Source organism: Bufo bufo, chromosome 1 (genome assembly GCF_905171765.1).
Source record: "Bufo bufo chromosome 1, aBufBuf1.1, whole genome shotgun sequence".
NCBI lineage: Eukaryota > Metazoa > Chordata > Amphibia > Anura > Bufonidae > Bufo > Bufo bufo.
Window position 1 is genome coordinate 799,043,446 of NC_053389.1, and position 19,341 is coordinate 799,062,786.

General features: G+C 45.5%; 1 protein-coding gene across 1 annotated transcript in view; it reads left to right on the top strand.

Moving 5' to 3' along the window:
* Positions 1–2,124: 2,124 nt before the first annotated feature.
* Positions 2,125–19,341, top strand: part of LOC120986502 (complement C3-like) — a 75,649-nt gene continuing 58,432 nt past the window's right edge. The window contains exons 1-6 of the mRNA XM_040415124.1: positions 2,125–2,275; positions 5,026–5,218; positions 7,318–7,480; positions 8,678–8,748; positions 18,047–18,141; positions 18,768–18,850. Of these exons, the coding sequence (XP_040271058.1) occupies positions 2,208–2,275; positions 5,026–5,218; positions 7,318–7,480; positions 8,678–8,748; positions 18,047–18,141; positions 18,768–18,850 (673 nt within the window). The 5' untranslated portion in view covers positions 2,125–2,207. The remainder of the gene's footprint in view (positions 2,276–5,025; positions 5,219–7,317; positions 7,481–8,677; positions 8,749–18,046; positions 18,142–18,767; positions 18,851–19,341) is intronic.

Genomic DNA, 19,341 nt, shown 5'->3' on the forward strand with positions numbered 1-19,341 from the left:
CCCCCACACAGTAATTTCCCCCAAACAGCCCCATATAGTAGTTTGCCCCCACACAGTAATTTGCCCCACACTGCCCCCACATAGTAATTTCCACCACACTGCCCCCACATAGTAATTTGCCCCCACACTGCCCCCACATAGTAATTTTCCCCCACATAGCAATTTCCCTACACTGTTCCCACATAGCAATTTCCCCACACTGCCCCCACACAATCGTTTTCCCCACACTGCCCCCACATAGTAATTTGTCCCCACATAGCAATTTCCCCACACTGTCCCCACATAGCAATTACCCCCACACAATCGTTTCCCCCACACTGCCCCATATAGAAATTTGCCCCCACATAGTAGTCCCTCCCATAATAATTTGCCCCCACATAGTAGTCCCTCTCATAATAATTTTCCCCCACATAGTAATTTGCCCCCACATAGTATTCCCTCCCATAATAATTTGCCCCCATACAGCCTCCACATTCCCCCCCCCCCACATGTACTCGATTTATCTTCCCTAATATGTCCTCCTGTGTGTCCCCCCCAAAGTAGGCACATGAAATAAAAAAATAAAAAATGAACAAAAAATGAAAAGATAAATACTCACCTATGTCCAGGGCCAGGCGCTTGCTCGCAGAGGAAGGCGGGATGAGTCAGGCGCGTCACAGTGCTGCGTCCCGACACAGGCGCGCGATGACGTCATCACGCACGCCTGCGCCGGGATTTCACTACCGCATAGGCCTCAGGGCTACAAGGCCTGAAGCCTATGGCGGTGATCGGCGACGGGACAGGGAGCTATGCACTCCCGTGCCCCGCCGCAGTATGTGGGCGTTCGGGTCAGCGTTGGGCCCCCCAGCGGTGCTGGGCCCAGGGCTGCCGACCCGAACGTCCCTATTGTAATCCGCCACTGCTCATGCACATGACCGTATGTATTTTGCAGTCCGCAAAAAAACGGATCCGCAAAAAATACGGATGACGTCTGTGTTCATTCTGTATTTTGCGGAACGGAACAGCTGGCCCCTAATAGAACAGTCCTATCCTTGTCCGTAATGCAGACAATAATAGGACATGTTCTATTTTTTGCGGAGTGGAAATACGGACATACGGAAATGGAATGCACACGGAGCAACTTCGGTTTTTTTTGCAGATCCATTGAAATGAATGGTTCCGTATATGGTCCACAAAATGAAAACGGAACGGACACGGAAAGAAAATATGTTCGTGTGCATGAGGCCGAACACTGACCATGTCTCAAGCGCAGCTGGATAATCACTAGCGTTGAGCGAATCGAAGTCCACGAAGTGGACTTTGATTTGAATTTCAGGGAAAATTTACTTTGCTGCGAAGCAGAATTTCCTCACACTTTGTGGTAGTGAATCGATGTTCCCTGAATGGTGGTAAAAAACTTTTACAAATCATACTTACCTCATCTATTTGTTCATGATGGGCCAGATCTTGCTCGTGACGTATGACATCAGCATGCCGGCCGATGTGACGATGTCAGATATTGCGAGCTAGACCTACAGTCAAGATGACGGTGGCCAGCCCGTTGCGAGCAAATGGATGAGGGTAAGTATGATTTCATTTTTTTTTTTTTTGAAATAAATTTTACAGGGTGTAATTACTGTCAGATTGCGCGAGATATATGAGTGGTACAATGGCGGGCGACAGCGCAATCTCCACTCCCTGTCATTGCACCCGCTACTTATAAAGAAATGCTCTTTGTGACAAAGTAATTCGCCACAAAGCAAATTTTTTTGAAAATTCGGCGGAGCAGCCGAAAAATGTTTTGAATTATCTAATAATCATGGCAGATTGGCGCACACTATTGATCTCTGGGTATGAAGGGGGGGGGGGTTTAACCTGTAGCTAAAATCATTGATTATCGCGATGTCTAAGAATGGACATAGCGCCTGAAACGCGTCAGTGTAAAGATGCGTCAGTATGTTTTTTCATATTTTTGGGATGTTTCCAGATTTGCTGGATTTCCTTCCATATATTAGTCTGACTGTGCACATGATGGATGATGAAGGGGGGGGCACATACTTTTCGGCACTGTACCATTGATCGGGAGGAGGGTTTGTCCAGTGCTGGGTGAAGGATTGCACAAGCCTGTACTTTCCTGCTGGTTTTGGCTCTCCTCCCAGTTACTGATTAATGGCTCTGTTTGCTTTGAATGTTAATCCCCCACTAAGGACTGCTCAGAATCCCGCCGGATGATGGAGAGAGCAGTCCTGTGCCTTCTGCTCCTCACCTACCTGACTGCAACCTACGCCAAATTACCGTGAGTAATAGCAAGATTTGTCCAGTGGACGGCGCATGTTGAGGGTTGTAGTGTTTTGTGCAAATAGTAAGATAGAATTGTATTTCATGGCACTGATAGGGAAAGACGATTGCACTGCCCCCTGTCATTTAACCCCTCAGATGCCGCGTTCAACGCTGATCACAGCATATGAGACTCACATTCAGGGGGTAAATCCGGGGTTAAAAAAAAAATTATAATTATAGTCACCTCATCCACTTCATCATGGAGAGGCCGTCCGCTCCCGTCTTGATTGAAGAAAACCCGCCAAAGGACCTGCAGCGAGCGATAAAGACATCACCATGTGATCACGCTGGCCGCAGGTCCTTTGGCAGGTTTCTACAATCAAGACGGGAGTGGACGGCCTCTCCGCCATCAAGTGGATGAGATGAGTGTAATTATTTTTTTTTTCAGCCACCATTTTAGAAAATAATTATTTGTTACCACGATGCACGAGGAAATTCAGATTCATGGCGAATCAAATTTTTCCTTAACTTCGGATCAAATTCCACTTGAGATGCTTCGATTTGCTCAACATTACACAAGAACATACCCCAAAATGAATTTATACCCAAGGTAAGACCCCCAAAATGAATTCACACCCCAGATCAGACCCCTAAATGAATTCACACCCCAGATCAGACCCCTCAATTAATTCACACCCCAGATCAGACCCCTCAATTAATTCACACCCCAGATTAGACCCCTACATGAATTCATACCCCAGATCAGACCACTAAATGAATTCACACCCCAGATTAGACCCCTACATGAATTAATGCCCCTGATCAGACCCCTAAATGAATTTATCCCCAAGATCAGACCCCTAAATGAATTCACACCCCAGATCAGACCCCTAAATGAATTCACACCCCAGATCAGACCCCTAAATGAATTCATACCTCAGGTCAAACCCCTAAATTAATTCAGACCCCAGACCAAACACCTTAATTAATTCAGACCTCAGACCAAACCCCTACATTAATTAACATTCTTCAGATTCTGAGGCTCTTTAGACTTGAGGGGTGACGAGCGCTGTAACATCCCAGCTCAAGTGTATTTTTCCTTCCAAAGGAACTGATCTAAAAAATGAAACAAAATAACTATTTTGTTCCAGGGAACACATTTTGTTTGCTCTCCTGGCTGCAGGTGCCTTACAGGACAGAAAAGTCCTTATCATACTATAATCTGAAAACTGATAGCGCCTCTGTTAGTCATATAATATACCATATAATAATAAGAGCACACTAGGAAATAAACCTTGAAGAGGCAGACCAGGGTTACAAAAACATGACTGCTTTTTTCTTCTTTCCAAAAACAGCACTTCTCCTCTCCACAGGTTGAGGGTGGTATTGCTGCTTAGCCCCTTTGACTTCAGTGAAGCTGTCCTGCAATACCAGACACAAACTATGGACAGGTGTGGTGCTGTTTTTGAAAGACGTACACAAATAATAAGGTGCACACCTCTTGCCCCAACCCTAAAGGGTTCACAACATTTTGGGAAAAGTTAGAAACTATCAAGGCATGTTGTGGTTTCCTGAAAAAAAAAAAAATAATCTATGGAAGGCCAAGGTACCTGAGATGAGCAAGCCTTGTTACATGAACTTCTGGGAAGCCACCAGTTGTAGGACACCAGTTAAGAGGTCATTGAGCTGTGCAAGGGGGGGAGGGGTGTTTGTAGGTGTCCAGGTGAGGAAATGTTGCAGACAAAAGACCTTTTGCAGAACAAACAGTAGATGACCACATTGAACTCAACGGACACAAGTCCTATAAACTTGTTCAGGAAAAGAGCAATCACTTGAGTACATCACAGTCTGTTTATCTCACACCTCAATGGTGGCATCAGTACACCACGTGCCTCCTGCTTTTGGCCAAGTCTACTTGTGGACACTCGTCTCTGGCTCTCTAGTATACCTCACCTTTGGAACCATCTGCATGAAACCAACTGGTTTGGTGGCTTGGCAACTAATACTCTGGCTCCTTACTAATGTTGTGGTCTCACACATCGATAGGTTATGTACCACCCACTTTCTGTTCTCCGTTAACTTTTTACCAGGGAACCCAACTCCCTTGATTCTGTGCCCGCTGTTTTACCAGGCCAGAGTAACCCATCTTGAGCTCTGCCTTCTTGACAGGAGACATCTTCCTAGAGCTTCCAACCACATATCTCTCACTCTAGTCCCATGAACAGTCTCCTCTAGGGAATTGGTGGTGCTGCCTCTCATATCTGCTTCCTTGGAGGATCCTGATTTTTCCCGTCTGCAATCATTAGCGAGGCTATGTAAATTAGCGTGACGTGAGGTCACCGCAACAAAAAAGGGACAGACCACAATTAGCAAGCGCCAATGGCGAAGGACTCTACAGATTTATGTGTACATACATGTTATGACCATGCTTTACATGGGTCTGCAAGGTCCCATGCCATAGTCCTGCTTTAGCCATTTGGAAACTGAGAAACTGGGGACTAATACAGGGGCCCATTGAGGCAGTATTGTTGTGTAGATGAAGCTCAAGGATCACCAGTGATAACCAGGTCTTGGTTGGGTGCTGTCACGTTCAATGTACACAGCATAATAGAGTCATTTTGTGGTCTTGTTGTCCACTGTTCCAGTCATGTTTGGTGTCAAGTTCCTTGAGATGTATTCAAGGATCCCCTTGGTTGTTTGAAAAATATATATAAAATATTAAGTAAAGCATAAAAACTCAAAATAATTAACTATTTCTGCTAACAGATGCATGCTCATCATGCCCAGCGTCCTGCATGTGGAGGTAGAGGAGACTATTGTGTTAGATGCCCATTTACAAAAAAATCCATTCAAGGCTGAAATTACTATCCAAGACTACCCTCTAAAGAAACTTCAGGTGGCCAAGGCCGAGGTTACCCTGAACAGTGCTAATGGCTTCGTGGACAAAGTGAATGTAAAGGTGAGGAGATGTGACCACTAAGACATAGTCACCTGTAGATCAGTATATTACAGTGACAGTAGAAGACATTACAATCTGGAATGCTGGGAGGTCAATAGATGTGGTAAAGACATAAAAGATATAAAAAAAAAAATAGAATTTGTTCAGATTCTCCTTCTTAAAGAGGACCTTTCACCTTGAAAAACATTGTGAACTAAGTATGCTGCCATGGAGAGCGGCGCCCGGGGATCTCACTGCACTTACTATTACCCCTGGGCGCCGCTCCGTTATCCCGTTATGTCCTCCGGTATCTTCTCTCACTAAGTTATAGTAGGCGGAGTCTGCCCTTGTCCTGTGGGCGTCTCCTTCTCCTAGGCTGCAGCGCTGGCCAATCGCAGCGCACAGCTCACAGCCTGGGAGTTTTTTTTCTCCCAGGCTGTGAGCTGTGTGCTGCGATTGGCCAGCGCTGCAGCCTAGGAGAAGGAGACGCCCACAGGACAAGGGCAGACACCGCCTACTATAACTTAGTGAGTGAAGATACCGGAGGACATAGCAGGAGAACGGAGCGGCGCCCGGGGATAATAGTAAGTGCAGTGAGATCCCCGGGCGCCGCTCTCCATGGCAGCATACTTAGTTCACAATGCTTTTCAAGGTGAAAGGTCCTCTTTAAGATCCCCAAATTTACAGCAGTGGTTGAAAGTCTATGTTGTCTACATTTCTGCATAAATCTACCATAAGGCTACATGACATTTTCATATAAGTCCTAAAATTACATAAAAATACCCAAATCAGACAAATGTCAAAAACAATATACTTGGTCAATTATTTATTGAGCAAAATGATCCAATATCACATGTCCATGAGTGGTAAAAGTATGCGAACCCTTTGCGTTCAGTATCTGGTGTGACCACCTTGTGGAGCAATAACTGCAACTAAGAGTTCCCGGTAATTGTTGATTAGTTCTGCACATCGGCTTGGAGAAACTTTAGCCCATTCCTCTGTACAGAACACCTCCTGCTATGTTGGTGGTTTCCTCCAATGAACTGCTTGCTTCAGGATCTTCTATCACATTCCTATTAGATTAAGGTCAGAACTTTGACTTGGACATTCCTTAATGTAAACAGTCTTCTTCTTCAACCCTTCTTTGGTAGAACATCTTGTGTGCTTAAGTTCGTTGTCTCGAGGCATGACCCATGTTCTCTTGAGAATTCAGCTCATGGACAGATGTCTTGACATTTTCTTTTAGAATTTGCTGGTATAATTCAGAATGTTTTGTTCCATGAATGATGGCAAGCCATCCTGGCCCAGATGCAGCAAAACAGGCCCCAACCATGATACGACCACCGCCGTGCTTCACAGATGGGATGAAGTTTTAGTTGAAGGCAGCTTTCTCCAAACATAATGCTTCTCAGTTAACCCTTCCCGCCCGGCACTGGGCGGGTCTTTAAATATGGTGCCCACTCGCAAGCACAGGAGGTACCATAACCGCGGAGTGCCTGCTGTTTTAAACAGCAGACACCCCGGGCTAATGTATACGATCGACAATAATGCCGATCATAGACATTTGACCCCTCAGATGCATGGGAGTTCAGAAATCAGGAGCACACGCTCCAGGCCGTGCAACGGCTCCCACTAGGATCAGGGAAGCTGGATGTAGTGTGCGGCAGCCTCTGTCCTCCTGAGTGATATGAGGCTGTCACACATTAGTTCCTATTGAGACCCTGCCTAGAGTATAATCGCTCTAGCTTTGGATGTCACTGGAGCATAATCACTTTAGCTTTAGATGGAGTATAATCACTTTAGCTCTGGACGTGACTGGAGTATAATCAGTTTAGTTTTGGATGCCACTGGAGCATAATCACTTTAGCTTTAGATGTGACTGGAGTATAATCAGAAACCTAGGTTGCTGATTATACTCCAGTCACATCCAAGTCTGTCATACCGCACCTAACCACAGGGTATATTGTTACAGAGGACTATTTCCTTGCACGTTGCGTTTCTGTAATGATAGACATTACTTCTAGGGCATCATGAAGTTGATTAGAAGGTGCAGACCCTCCCCTGCAGTGAGTCGGTGGTAGCACTCCCATGTGATGTCTTCTCCTCTGGTTACTTTCTAGATTCCCGCTGACCCTTTTGTGAAAGACTCTAAGCAGAAGCAGTTTGTCTCGGTGTCTGTGAGGTCGGACACCTGCAGCCTCCAGAAAATTGTGCTGCTGTCATTCCACATCGGACACATCTTCATACAGACCGACAAGCCCATCTACAACCCCGGGAGTACAGGTGAGGGGCAGGAAGCCATCTTGTTGTAGCCCTCAGTGGGCAGACCATCATAGTAATTAAAGGGGTGCTCTGGTTTACAACACCCCCTGCTGTATGTTCTAACAGGGGATACTGAGTTTATACAGAGGCCCAGTAATCTGCCGGCACGGCACTACTTAGTTCTGAATGTGACTGGAGTGTAATCAGTTTAGCTCTGGATGTGACTGGAGTATAATCACTTTAGCATTGAAGCTCTGGATGTGAATAGAGTATAACCATTATAGTTTTGAATGTGACCGGAGTATAATCAATTTAGCTCTGGATGTGACTAGAGTATAATCAATTTAGCTCTGGATGTGACTGGAGTATAATCAGTTTAAATCAGATTAATGGAGTATAATCAGTTTAAATCAGATTAATGGAGTATAATCAGTTTAAATTTGGATGTGACTGGAGTATAATCAGTTTAAATTTGGATGTGACTGGAGTATAATCAGTTTAGCTCTGGATGTGACTGCAGTATAACCAGTTTAGCTTTAGATGTGACCGGAGTATAATCGGTTTAGCTCTGTATATGACTGGAGTATAATCAGGTTAGCTCTGGATGTGGCTGGAGTATAACCAGTCTAGCTGTAGATATGACTGGAGTATAATTAGTTTAGCTCTGGATGTGACTGGAGTATAATCAGTTTAGCTCTGGATCTGACTGAAGTATAATCAGTTTAGCTCTGGATCTGACTGGAGTATAATTAGTTTAGCTCTGGATGTGACTGGAGTATAATCAGTTTAGCTCTGGATGTGACTGCAGTATAACCAGTTTAGCTTTAGATGTGACCGGAGTATAATCGGTTTAGCTCTGGATATGACTGGAGTATAATCAGGTTAGCTCTGGAGCTCTGGATGTGGCTGGAGTATAACCAGTTTAGCTGTAGATGTGACTGAGTACAACCAGTTTAGTTCTGGAAGTGACTGAAGTATAACCACAGGCCACACATTGCACTAATGGAGGCCCAACCTGCTGATTTCCAGCTCTCCCCTGATGGCAGATATCTGGGTAGAGAAGAATTTCCAAGCATGCATGTGTGGGGGGCTCCGGAGAGATAGCATTCATCAGAACTAGCACAGTCAGAAATGTATCCCAGGATTACTTCTAGATAAGTGATTACACAATCTGAGGAGAATTATCTTCTGTGATGTCTTCTCTTTTGCCTTCTCTAGTTCTGTTTCGTCTCTTCGTCACTGGACTCTCCCTGGAGCCCAACTCACGGACGGTGGATGTGGAGTTTTCGGTAAGATCTGTAACATAACATATAAAGCCTCTAGTTGTAGCCTCCACCGACTGAACGTAACGCAGCCACAACTTTAAAAACTTGATGGGAAACTTCCGGGAAAGGCCAACCCGATCTAAAATATGAGGACATGTCACTAGAGATAGGTTCTTCCTCATCTTTCCTCTTGGATCCAGATAATCTTTGGGGGGGGGAAGGGCTTATGTTCCTCTGTTGGGCATTGTAACTGGAAATCTTGGGACATCTCAAGATTGGGGTGGTCATGTTCAGCCCTAGAGTTCATCCAAAGAGTAGGCAAAATCACCAGTGGGTTGGTTGTAGGACATTCCTCAGGAGATCTGCAGCCTCCACTATCAACACAGTAGGTGGAGTTCCACTCATAGTCCACATAGGAATATTTCTTTGACTTCAGCTTCGCCTCATTCTTTGGACAACTAAATTAAAACTGTTCTACATTTTAAAGGAATTCTCCAGTGGGTTAAACTTTTTAAATAAGGGTTAATAATGCCCAACAATGCCCTGCTGTGGCCATTTCGAAGGTTACCGTGTTCCCACTGGTCTTCTGTCCATGGCTCTACAGGAAATGTCTGGAGATGCCAGCGCTGGGGCTATTGATTGGCTGAGTAATGCTTCTTTTTTTAAATCAATTCTGCCCCTAGACTCGGTCAAGAATGAAAGTGTTCTAAGTGGGAAGAGAGGTGGAAGCCATGGCCAGAAGAAACTTATCTCCTCAAAAACAACAGTCCTAGATCAGCTAAATGGTTGAGGCCACCGTTTATTTCATGGGTTCTAGCTTAAAAAAAATAAAATTACCATTGTAATTTCCACACAATTACTCAACTGAGTACACACAGATTGGGAGAAAACCCGAAAACAAGAAAAACAAACTATGTGGTCATGGCTGTTGCCTTCAAATAAAAGCAAATGATGGGAAATTGGCTTTTATCAGGAAGTAAACAGAATGAGGCAATCTCTCCTTTCAGCTGAGCTCAGGCTAATACAGATAAGATCTACACACACAGGGATTTACATTCTGTCAGCATAAGATAAGATCTGGCTGAAGGCCTAGGGGCATTATTGTAAAGCACAAAGTACATATAGACCTTCCATGGAAACCAGTGCTCAGATCTACACCCCCTCCTACAATGCAGGGGACAATAGGTATTTCTCCTAGGCCCATTAGTGATGGACGAACATCGGCCGGGACGATTCGCGAACCCGTGTTCACGATCAAATTTTCGCGAGCCGCACGTTCAGCTCATATTTTCAGCCAGCAAACACTTACTAGAAGTACACAAATAGTCCCACAACATGGACAGTGACATACCAGAGGGGGATCATTGGCAAAAATTCCCACAAAAAATATGTATTTTAATCAGGGGCCATTTTTATGCGTCTTAAAGGGAAACTCTCAAAAATGTGCCCTGCTGGAGCCTAAAAAAATGTTATTTCCTATCGGTTTGATGTATACAGATGTGCAGCACTCCACGTTATTGTATCCTGCAGAGTCCATTAAAAAAATGCATACGTTAACGTAATTTTTTCTTCTACCATGGAACTGTATGGTGAACGGACGCCACTGTACGGCATCAGTCTGAGGCATCTGTTAACGCATACATTTTTGGTATACATTAAATGGATGGCAGAAATAGGATGTGAACCCAGCCCAAGTATCAGAATAAGCACCAGTACAAATCGGAGCAGCGTGGGGGAGAGGGGAGGCCGCCATGGACTGACAGAGCGCTACCTGGTCCTGGTGGTCAGGGATGAGGACTGTGTTTCCCAAGGATCATTTTCTACTGGGAAATACAGGGCACAGTATAATACACTAGAATCTATATAATATAAAGATATTAGCCCTACCCCCGAATAATAATACAATTAGGGGGTCATTTATTATATAGAAATACGTCTATGTTAGGCCTCATGCACACGACCGTTGTTTTGGTCCGCATCTGAGCCGCAGTATTTGTGGTTTGGATGCAGACCCAGTCACTTCATTGGGGCCGCAAAAGATGCGGACAGCACTCCGCGTGCTTTCCGCATCCTTTGCTCCGTTCCGTGGTCCGCAAAAAAATTAAAAAAATATAACCTGTCCTATTCTTGTCCGTTTTGCGGACAAGAATAGGCAGTTATATTAATGGCTGTCCGTGCCGTTCCGCAAATTGCGGAATGCACACGGACACCATCCGTGTTTTGCGGATCCCCAATTTGCGGAACGCAAAACACACAATGGTCGTGTGCATGAGGCCTTAGGTATATTTCTGACACAGATTGTGGCGCAAAGGTCCTTAACACCGCAAACTGCATATTTTTCCTGCTCATGCCAGGTCTAAAAAAGGATGGCGTGGGCAGGGAAAGGTATACAGTTATGGCCATCCAGTTATTGGATGCCACCGCCATACATTGACCGGATAATACCTCTGTACAGTGACAGGATAACACTGCCATACCGTGACCGGATAAAAGGGTATAAAAGGGCACGGTACAGGGAATGACTAGCGGCACTGCAGAGGGTGTGGTAAGAGGGCACAATGCAGGGTATAAGGGGGCACAGTACGGGGTGAGGGGCATAGTCACATGACCCTGTGACATGGTGAATGCGGTTCATACGCCACCATAATGAGAGGCAGAGGAGTGAGACAGTGGTGTGATTATGTGGCTAGAGATAAAAAATGTAACTGTCGGCCAGTACAGGCCCCAAAAATTAGGCAATAGGCATTCACCTGACAGCAAAGAACTTTGGATTCTGTGGCTGGAGGTACATTAGGCGATCACAGGATAAATATGTAACTGTCGGCCAGTACAAATTAGGCAATAGGCATTCACCTGACATAAAAGGCCTTTTATGCCGGTGTATATACATAAGGCAAGGACCATTCTTTTTCTGGGTGGTGGCGGCTCTGTGTGGGCTGGCATGAGAAAATTCAATTACACGTGGTCATCACAGGTGTTGAATTCCTCAAAGATCCATGCCTCATTCATTTTTAAAAATGTGAGGTAGTCCACACTGTCGTGAGCTAGGAAAGTGCGCTTATCGGTCACGATCCCCCCCTGCTGGGCTGACCGTCCTTTCGGACAGGACACTCGATGAGGGGCAAGCCAAGAGTTCCATGGCAAATTGTGCCAGTCTGGCCACAGGTCAAGCCTGCACACCCAGTAGTCAAGGGGTTCATCGCTTCTCAGAGCGTCCATATCGGCCGTTAACCCAATGTAGTCAGATACCGGTCGGTCTAGGCGTTCCCTGAGGCTGGATCCGGAGGGCAGCTGACGATGGGTTGGCTGAAAGAATGATCTCATAGCCGAAGTGACCAACACATCTTCAAACCACCCTTTTTTTGCAGGCGCGGTAGGATTTTTACCTGTACCTGTTTTGCTATGGGTAGAAATTCCTCTGCCAGTGCCTGCAACAGCAGAATGCAGCATCTCTCGCAGCAAGGCCTGGAAATGCTGCATTCTGACAGCCTCTGTGATGCTGGTAACATGTCTGCCATTTTGTGTTTGTACCAGGGGTCTAAGTATGTTGCCACCCAGTACAGGTCCTTGACCTTTATGTTTTTTATACGGGGTCCCTCTTCAAATACTGGAGCATGAAGGCCCGTATTTGCAATAAACTTGAAGCGGTGGAGTGCCCTGGCTTCTGCTTATCGCCCAGGAGAATGTCGTCCTCGGTCACCTCCCGCCAGTCGCGGACAACACCAGGGATCCCCGGAAAGTTTAAAGCCTGTGCTTCTTGCTTGATCAATGACACAATGCAATGCACGCTCCAGAAAGAAGGTGTAAGGCACGATGTCACTGATGGCGCCCTGGCTGCGACTGACCAGTTTGGTGATCTCATCAAATGGCCGCAGAAGTCTGCATGCGTCGCGCATGAGCAGCCACTGGTGCAGTGAAAAAAAAACCAAGCTCCCCAGAACCTGTCCTGCCGCAGAGTTCGTACAGGTAGTCGTTAATGGCACGTTTCTGCTGGAGCAGCCTATCAAGCATATACAAGGTGGAGTTCCAGCACGTCGGGCAGTCACAAATCAGACGTCTGATGGGCAAGTGCTGTCACCGCTGAACGTCAGCAAGGCGAGCCATGGCCGTGTAAGATCTTTTAAAATGGGCAGAGAGTTTCCTGGCCTGCCGCAAGACGTCCTGGACCCCAGGGTATTTGGCAACGCTGCACGACTAAGTTCAGGATGTGTGCAATGAACGGCACGTGCGTCATTTTGCCCTGTTTCAGCTCGCTCAACAGATTGGCACTGTTGTCGCACACCACTTTACCAACTGTCAAATTGAGTGGGGTTAGCCACTGATCGGCCTGTGACCGCAGAGCTGAAAGCAGTGCAGGACCGGTGTGACTCTTGGCTTCCAGGCACAACAGCCGCAGCACAGCATGGCAACGTCTCACCTGGGACGTCGAATAGGTTCTGGGGAGCTTGGGTGGTGCAGCGGAATAGGCCGTAGCAGTGGAAAAGGAGGAGTCAGCCGAGGAGGAGATGGAGTAGGAGGAGGAGAAGAAGAGACAGGCCTGCATGCAACCCATGGCAGTAACACCAAATTCAACGGGTGCCACGGGTTACATGCTTGACGGCCGTCAGAAGGTTCACCCAGTGGGCAGTAAAAGTTATGTACCTTCCCTGCCCATGTTTGCTAGACCACATGTCTGTGGTCAGATGTATCTTGGCACCGACACTGTGTGCCAGAGATATATTCACTTGCCACTGAACGTGGCCATATAGGTCCGGGATGGCCTTCTGGGAGAAATATTTCCTTCCGGGGACCTTCCATTGTGGTGTGCCAATGGCCACAAATTTTCTAAAGGCCTCAGAGTGCCTCAGAGTCCACCAATTTATATGGCAGTAGTTGGCAGGCTAGCAGTTCCGACAAGTTAGCGGTCAGCCGTTGGGCAAGAGGATTATCCGGCGTCATCATTTTTTTACGCTCAAACATTTGAGCCACAGAAGCCTGCCTTGTGCCAGATGAATGCGACGACGGCACGGTGGAAGGTGTAGTGGAGGACAAATGGGAGGAGAGAGGAGAAGGAGAAGAGGCAGGACGTGGAGAGCCGGGAGTGTGGCTTTGGGGTTTTGCCGGCGTTGCTCGAACTGGGCTCGGTGATGGGAGGCCAGTTGCCTTCTTAAGGCGGTCATCCCTAGGTGAGTGTTGGGCTTACCGCGATTTATGCGTTAGCAATAGCACCCCTCAATCAGTATTTTGTGGAAGAAGGTATATGGCACCCCTAAATCAGTATTTGGCGGAAACAGGTATATAGCACCCCTCAATCAGTATTTAGCGGAAACAGATATATGGCACCCCTCAATCAGTATTTGGCAGAAACAGGTATATAACACCCCTTAATCAGGATTTTGTGGAAGAGGGTATATCACAGCCCTCAACCAGTTTTTTTGGGTGCAATGGGTATATCACACCAGTTGCAATTAGTTACTCCAATAGCGTTTGTCCCTCTATATACCTGCGGTATCTCAGCAGAACCGCACACAACTGCTGCACAATACAAATACACTATAATATAATTTCTATGTTAGAAAGTATATTATAAGTATATTACACCCCTCTATATCACACCTATCAATAGCACACCTATACCAGTCCTGAAAAGAACTTTTGTGGTCCTATTAACTAGCGTTTGGTGCCCCTAACTGTCCTTGCTCCAAAATGCAACCTCCCTACAGTGGCAAAACACAGAATGTAAAATGGCTGCCAGATCGGGTTCTGTTATAGGGTTGGGGGTGTGTCCATGTGCTGAAACGTCTCAATTGGCTGTCCTGTCCCACCTGATGGATGTGTCATGGGTCAAAGTTCGGCGCTATGCAAAAAAATATGGTGCGTGCGAATATCGCCATATGTTCGGTGAATCGCGAACGAGCAAAGTTCGCCGTGAAACGACCGCAGGGCGAACTGCAAGGCCATCTCTAAGGCCCATATCCTCTTTAACCGGGGTCTCTTTTCTGCAGCTCTGCTCCACTGTATCTTCAGGGCTCAGACAGAAAGTGCCCATACACTACCCGCCCCTCCAAGTCAAGGCCCTTAGGGAATGGCACATCTGTCAGGGCATATGCTCCTTTTCAACCTTGCAGTAGTAATCCTGTTCTCCTGCGACCTCCTCTTTCCTCAGATTCAGCTTCTTTCACCAAGTACCAATGCGGGAGAAAGACTTTTTAGGAGGAAGGGGCTGTTGTTTTATTAAATATAGCCCCTCACTAAAGGAAAACTTGAGTGCTGACTGAAAATCCAACAGAGCAGAATTTGCTAGCATTTGCATGACCAAAATTTAAGCCCTATCTCAAGAAACACCCAGAATCTGCCGTTAGTGCCCATTTTTGGTAGCCCGTTTTGCCGTCTGTTTCCTGTGAAAAATCAGGACAGTTGGTATGTATGGATTAAATTATAGGAGTTTGCTTTGGGGACAATTGGTTGACATTGCTGCTTCACCTGACCTCGGATTACGTTTACGGACTTAGTTATTTTGCTGCCTGCCCCGACCTCGGATCTCAAACTCAGACCTTGCCTTACCACCGCCTGATCAGACTCTGGTCTTCCCAGCACCCTCAGGGTGTCCCGTACCATACCATCTGGAGGTAAATCCAGAGGGTCCACACCCAGGTTCTTGTTTCCTTGTGTTCCAACCCCCCTCAGAGGTAGCACCTGGTGCATCCCTCAGGAAAGTCTATCCTCGTCATCAGAGGTTTTGTGAAGAATGAGGGGTACACTTAGATATCGCCCTCTGACAAGGTTCCTAACATGGGACACCTGCTAACCGTTACAACTGTATGGATTTTCCAACCGTAAATTATTTCTTTACAATGTTGGTCATAGTTTGACATTGGGTGGACAATTGTTAATGCCCTGCTCCTTCATAGACCTCTCTGGTGACACAGTTTTCAAATGACTTTGCAGTATGATGGGATCAAGAAAATTTGCAAATCAAGAGGTTGTAGACCATTTGGGATTTTATCTATTTCTATTGGTTCAACTTTCAATCAACATTCAAGGCCGAAGCTGCCTAGATGTGACCTATAATGACCACTGGTAGGGTAATTCTCTCTTGATGAAAAGACCATCAAATTTCATCAAAGTCAATGTGTTTTCTTGCATGGTGGTGATTTTCAAGCTGAGAATTTCCCATGTGGGGCAATGCAAATAATGAGTGGTACAGCTGGACTAATCTTCAACTGGGTTGTAGCCCGGTTGGATAAAGTTGACTCATCCCTAATCGCTGAATTCACTAGAATTCCAGAAAACAAAGGTGGGAAGGAGGAAAGGGCAAGAAGACTCCTGCTGACCTTCTCCACAACCCTTCACAATGACAAATTTAGTTAAATATATTACAGACCGGATTCCAAAAAAGTTGGGACACTATACAAATCGTGAATAAAAACTGAATGCAATGATGTGGAGGTGCCAACTTCTAATATTTTATTCAGAATAGAACATAAATCACGGAACAAAAGTTTAAACTGAGAAAATGTACCATTTTAAAGGGAAAAATATGTTGAATCAGAATTTCATGGTGTCAACAAATCCCCAAAAAGTTGGGACAAGGCCATTTTCACCACTGTGTGGCATCTCCTCTTCTTCTTACAACACTCAACAGACGTCTGGGGACCGAGGAGACCAGTTTCTCAAGTTTAGAAATAGGAATGCTCTCCCATTCTTGTCTAATACAGGCCTCTAACTGTTCAATCGTCTTGGGCCTTCTTTGTTGCACCTTCTTCTTTATGATGCGCCAAATGTTCTCTATAGGTGAAAGATCTGGACTGCAGACTGGCCATTTCAGTACCTGGATCCTTCTCCTACGCAGCCATGATGTTGTGATTGATGCAGAATGTGGTCTGGCATTATCTTGTTGAAAAATGCAGGGTCTTCCCTGAAAGAGATGACGTCTGGATGGGAGCATATGTTGTTCTAGAACCTGAATATATTTTTCTGCATTGATGGTGCCTTTCCAGACATGCAAGCTGCCCATGCCACACGCACTCATGCAAACCCATACCATCAGAGATGCAGGCTTCTGAACTGAGCGTTGATAACAACTTGGGTTGCCCTTGTCCTCTTTGGTCTGGATGACATGGCGTCCCAGATTTCCAAAAAGAACTTCGAATCGTGACTCGTCTGACCACAGAACAGTCTTCAATTTTGCCACACTCCATTTTAAATGATCCCTGGCCCAGTGAAAACGCCTGAGCTTGTGGATCTTGCTTAGAAATGGCTTCTTCTTTGCACTGTAGAGTTTCAGCTGGCAACGGCGGATGGCACGGTGGATTGTGTTCACTGACAATGGTTTCTGGAAGTATTCCTGAGCCTATTCTGTGATTTCCTTTACAGTAGCATTCCTGTTTGTGGTGCAGTGTCGTTTAAGGGCCCGGAGATCACGGGCATCCAGTATGGTTTTACGGCCTTGACCCTTACGCACAGAGATTGTTCCAGATTCTCCGAATCTTCGGATGATGTTATGCACAGTTGATGATGATAGATGCAAAGTCTTTGCAATTTTTCGCTGGGTAACACCTTTCTGATATTGCTCCACTATCTTTCTGCGCAACATTGTGGGAATTGGTGATCCTCTACCCATCTTGGCTTCTGAGAGACACTGCCACTCTGAGAAGCTCTTTTTATACCCAATCATGTTGCCAATTGACCTAATTAGTGTTAATTGGTCTTCCAGCTCTTCGTTATGCTCAAATTTACTTTTTCCAGCCTCTTATTGCTACTTGTCCCAACTTTTTGGGGATTTGTTGACACCGTGAAAATTGGAATCAACGTATTTTTCCTTTAAAATGATACATTTACTCGGATTAAACATTTGATCTGTCATCTACGTTCTATTACAAATAAAATATTGACATTTGCCATCTCCACATCATTGCATTCAGTTTGTTTAGTGTCCCAACTTTTTTGGAATCCGGTTTGTAATACTTACCCAGTAATCTATGTTCCATCCTGAGTCAGGAATAAGCTGACAATGCACATTAGATTAATGTTGGCCAATGAGGTGTCCTTTTACCCGGCAGCAGATGTTTGAGGAAAGAAGGGTCAGAAATGGATGTTGGATTTCAATATGTTCCTTTGCTGGGAGGTATCTGAGATCATTGACAATACAGGCATACTCAGGACAGTCCTCCGGGCATGTATATGGGTGGATCGGGAACTGAAAGCTGGGGGCTGTATGAAGGTAATTGTATACACGCTGACACCTCGCATGACCGCACACTGTATAGCATCAGATTAGGGATTAATAAGGAATTATTTATATCTCCAAGCTCCCATAACTTTTATACTTCCTACTTTTCAGAATCCTGATGGCATAGTTGTGTTGAAGAGCCAGTATTCTTCCAATGAGCAAAGTGTGATCATTCAAAAGAGCTTTACCCTTCCAGAGATTGCTAAGTGAGTATATATACCAACCAAGTAAGCAGTTATATAAGGGTCCATCACTGACTAATGTGCAGGGACATATAAATCCAAGTGTGGGCTTCAGAACAAAAATCAAAATGGGTCACCCAACTCCTACCACTCCATCCTATCCTCAGGACGACAGGAAAATGTGGGGCTTATTTTGTCCTGCACCCTTCTTATCTCATGGATAGTATGACCTTGTTAATGTTCTGGAGAGGGGGTAGAACCATCTGAACCCCACATGGCCCCATCCATTATTACTGGCTTACTTTGCAGTACTGTGACTTTATTCAAGTAGAGGACACTTTGTTATTGAGAAATCGGGCAGGAGGAGGTTGCAGTAGGGTAATTATAGCGGCAGGGATTAGAAATCTGGTGGCCTCCTGAATGAGGAAGGGATATATTTTAGAGACATATCTTAACTGGAGGTGCCAGGGCTGACTTTCTCAATATAGGAGTGAAGATGACACCATTGCCCTCATCATGTTAGGTAACTTCTTGATCACCTAAACATTTTGTGAATGGTCAGGGTAGAAAGCTTTCAGTTCTGTTCACTATTGAGCTATGTTCACTATATAGTCTGACTAGATATATGATGTCATGTGTTTACTTTACAGTGAGGGAATATGGCGGATTACTGGCAAATTCCAGGTGGCTCCTCAAGAAGTTTTCCAGACGGAATTTGAGGTCAAAGAATATGGTAAGCAGAATTAGTGAAGTCCCATACCTACTGTAGAACTATGCTGTCCGTACCATCATAAGCATGCCTATATGGTAATTTCACACACTCTTGTTCTTGGTGGGATGGCCCAGATCTTCAAATACTCCAGCCAATTCCTAACTGATATATACAACTCTATGAAGCTTGGAGGCATCACATGAAGAGCTATGGATGGACTCTGTCCTTATGAGTAGGAGCTCAGGATCTACTACCATGACAAATTATAGTTTTGCGCCACAAACATCTGTCAGATGCTCTGCATAGCTCTAGTCAAGGCTGCCCTACCATAAAGATAGCTTATGCAGCTGGTATGGGGCCCCTGGAGACAGTCCAGTTAGGGTTGATCCCATCCGCTGTGCTGTTTTGTGGTAGAAACCTCTGAAGGATTCTCTTGTACAAAAAGCAATATCAACAAATAATGGTAGGAGGAATCACCCCAAGGGACATGTAAAAAGTAGCATCTTATTACA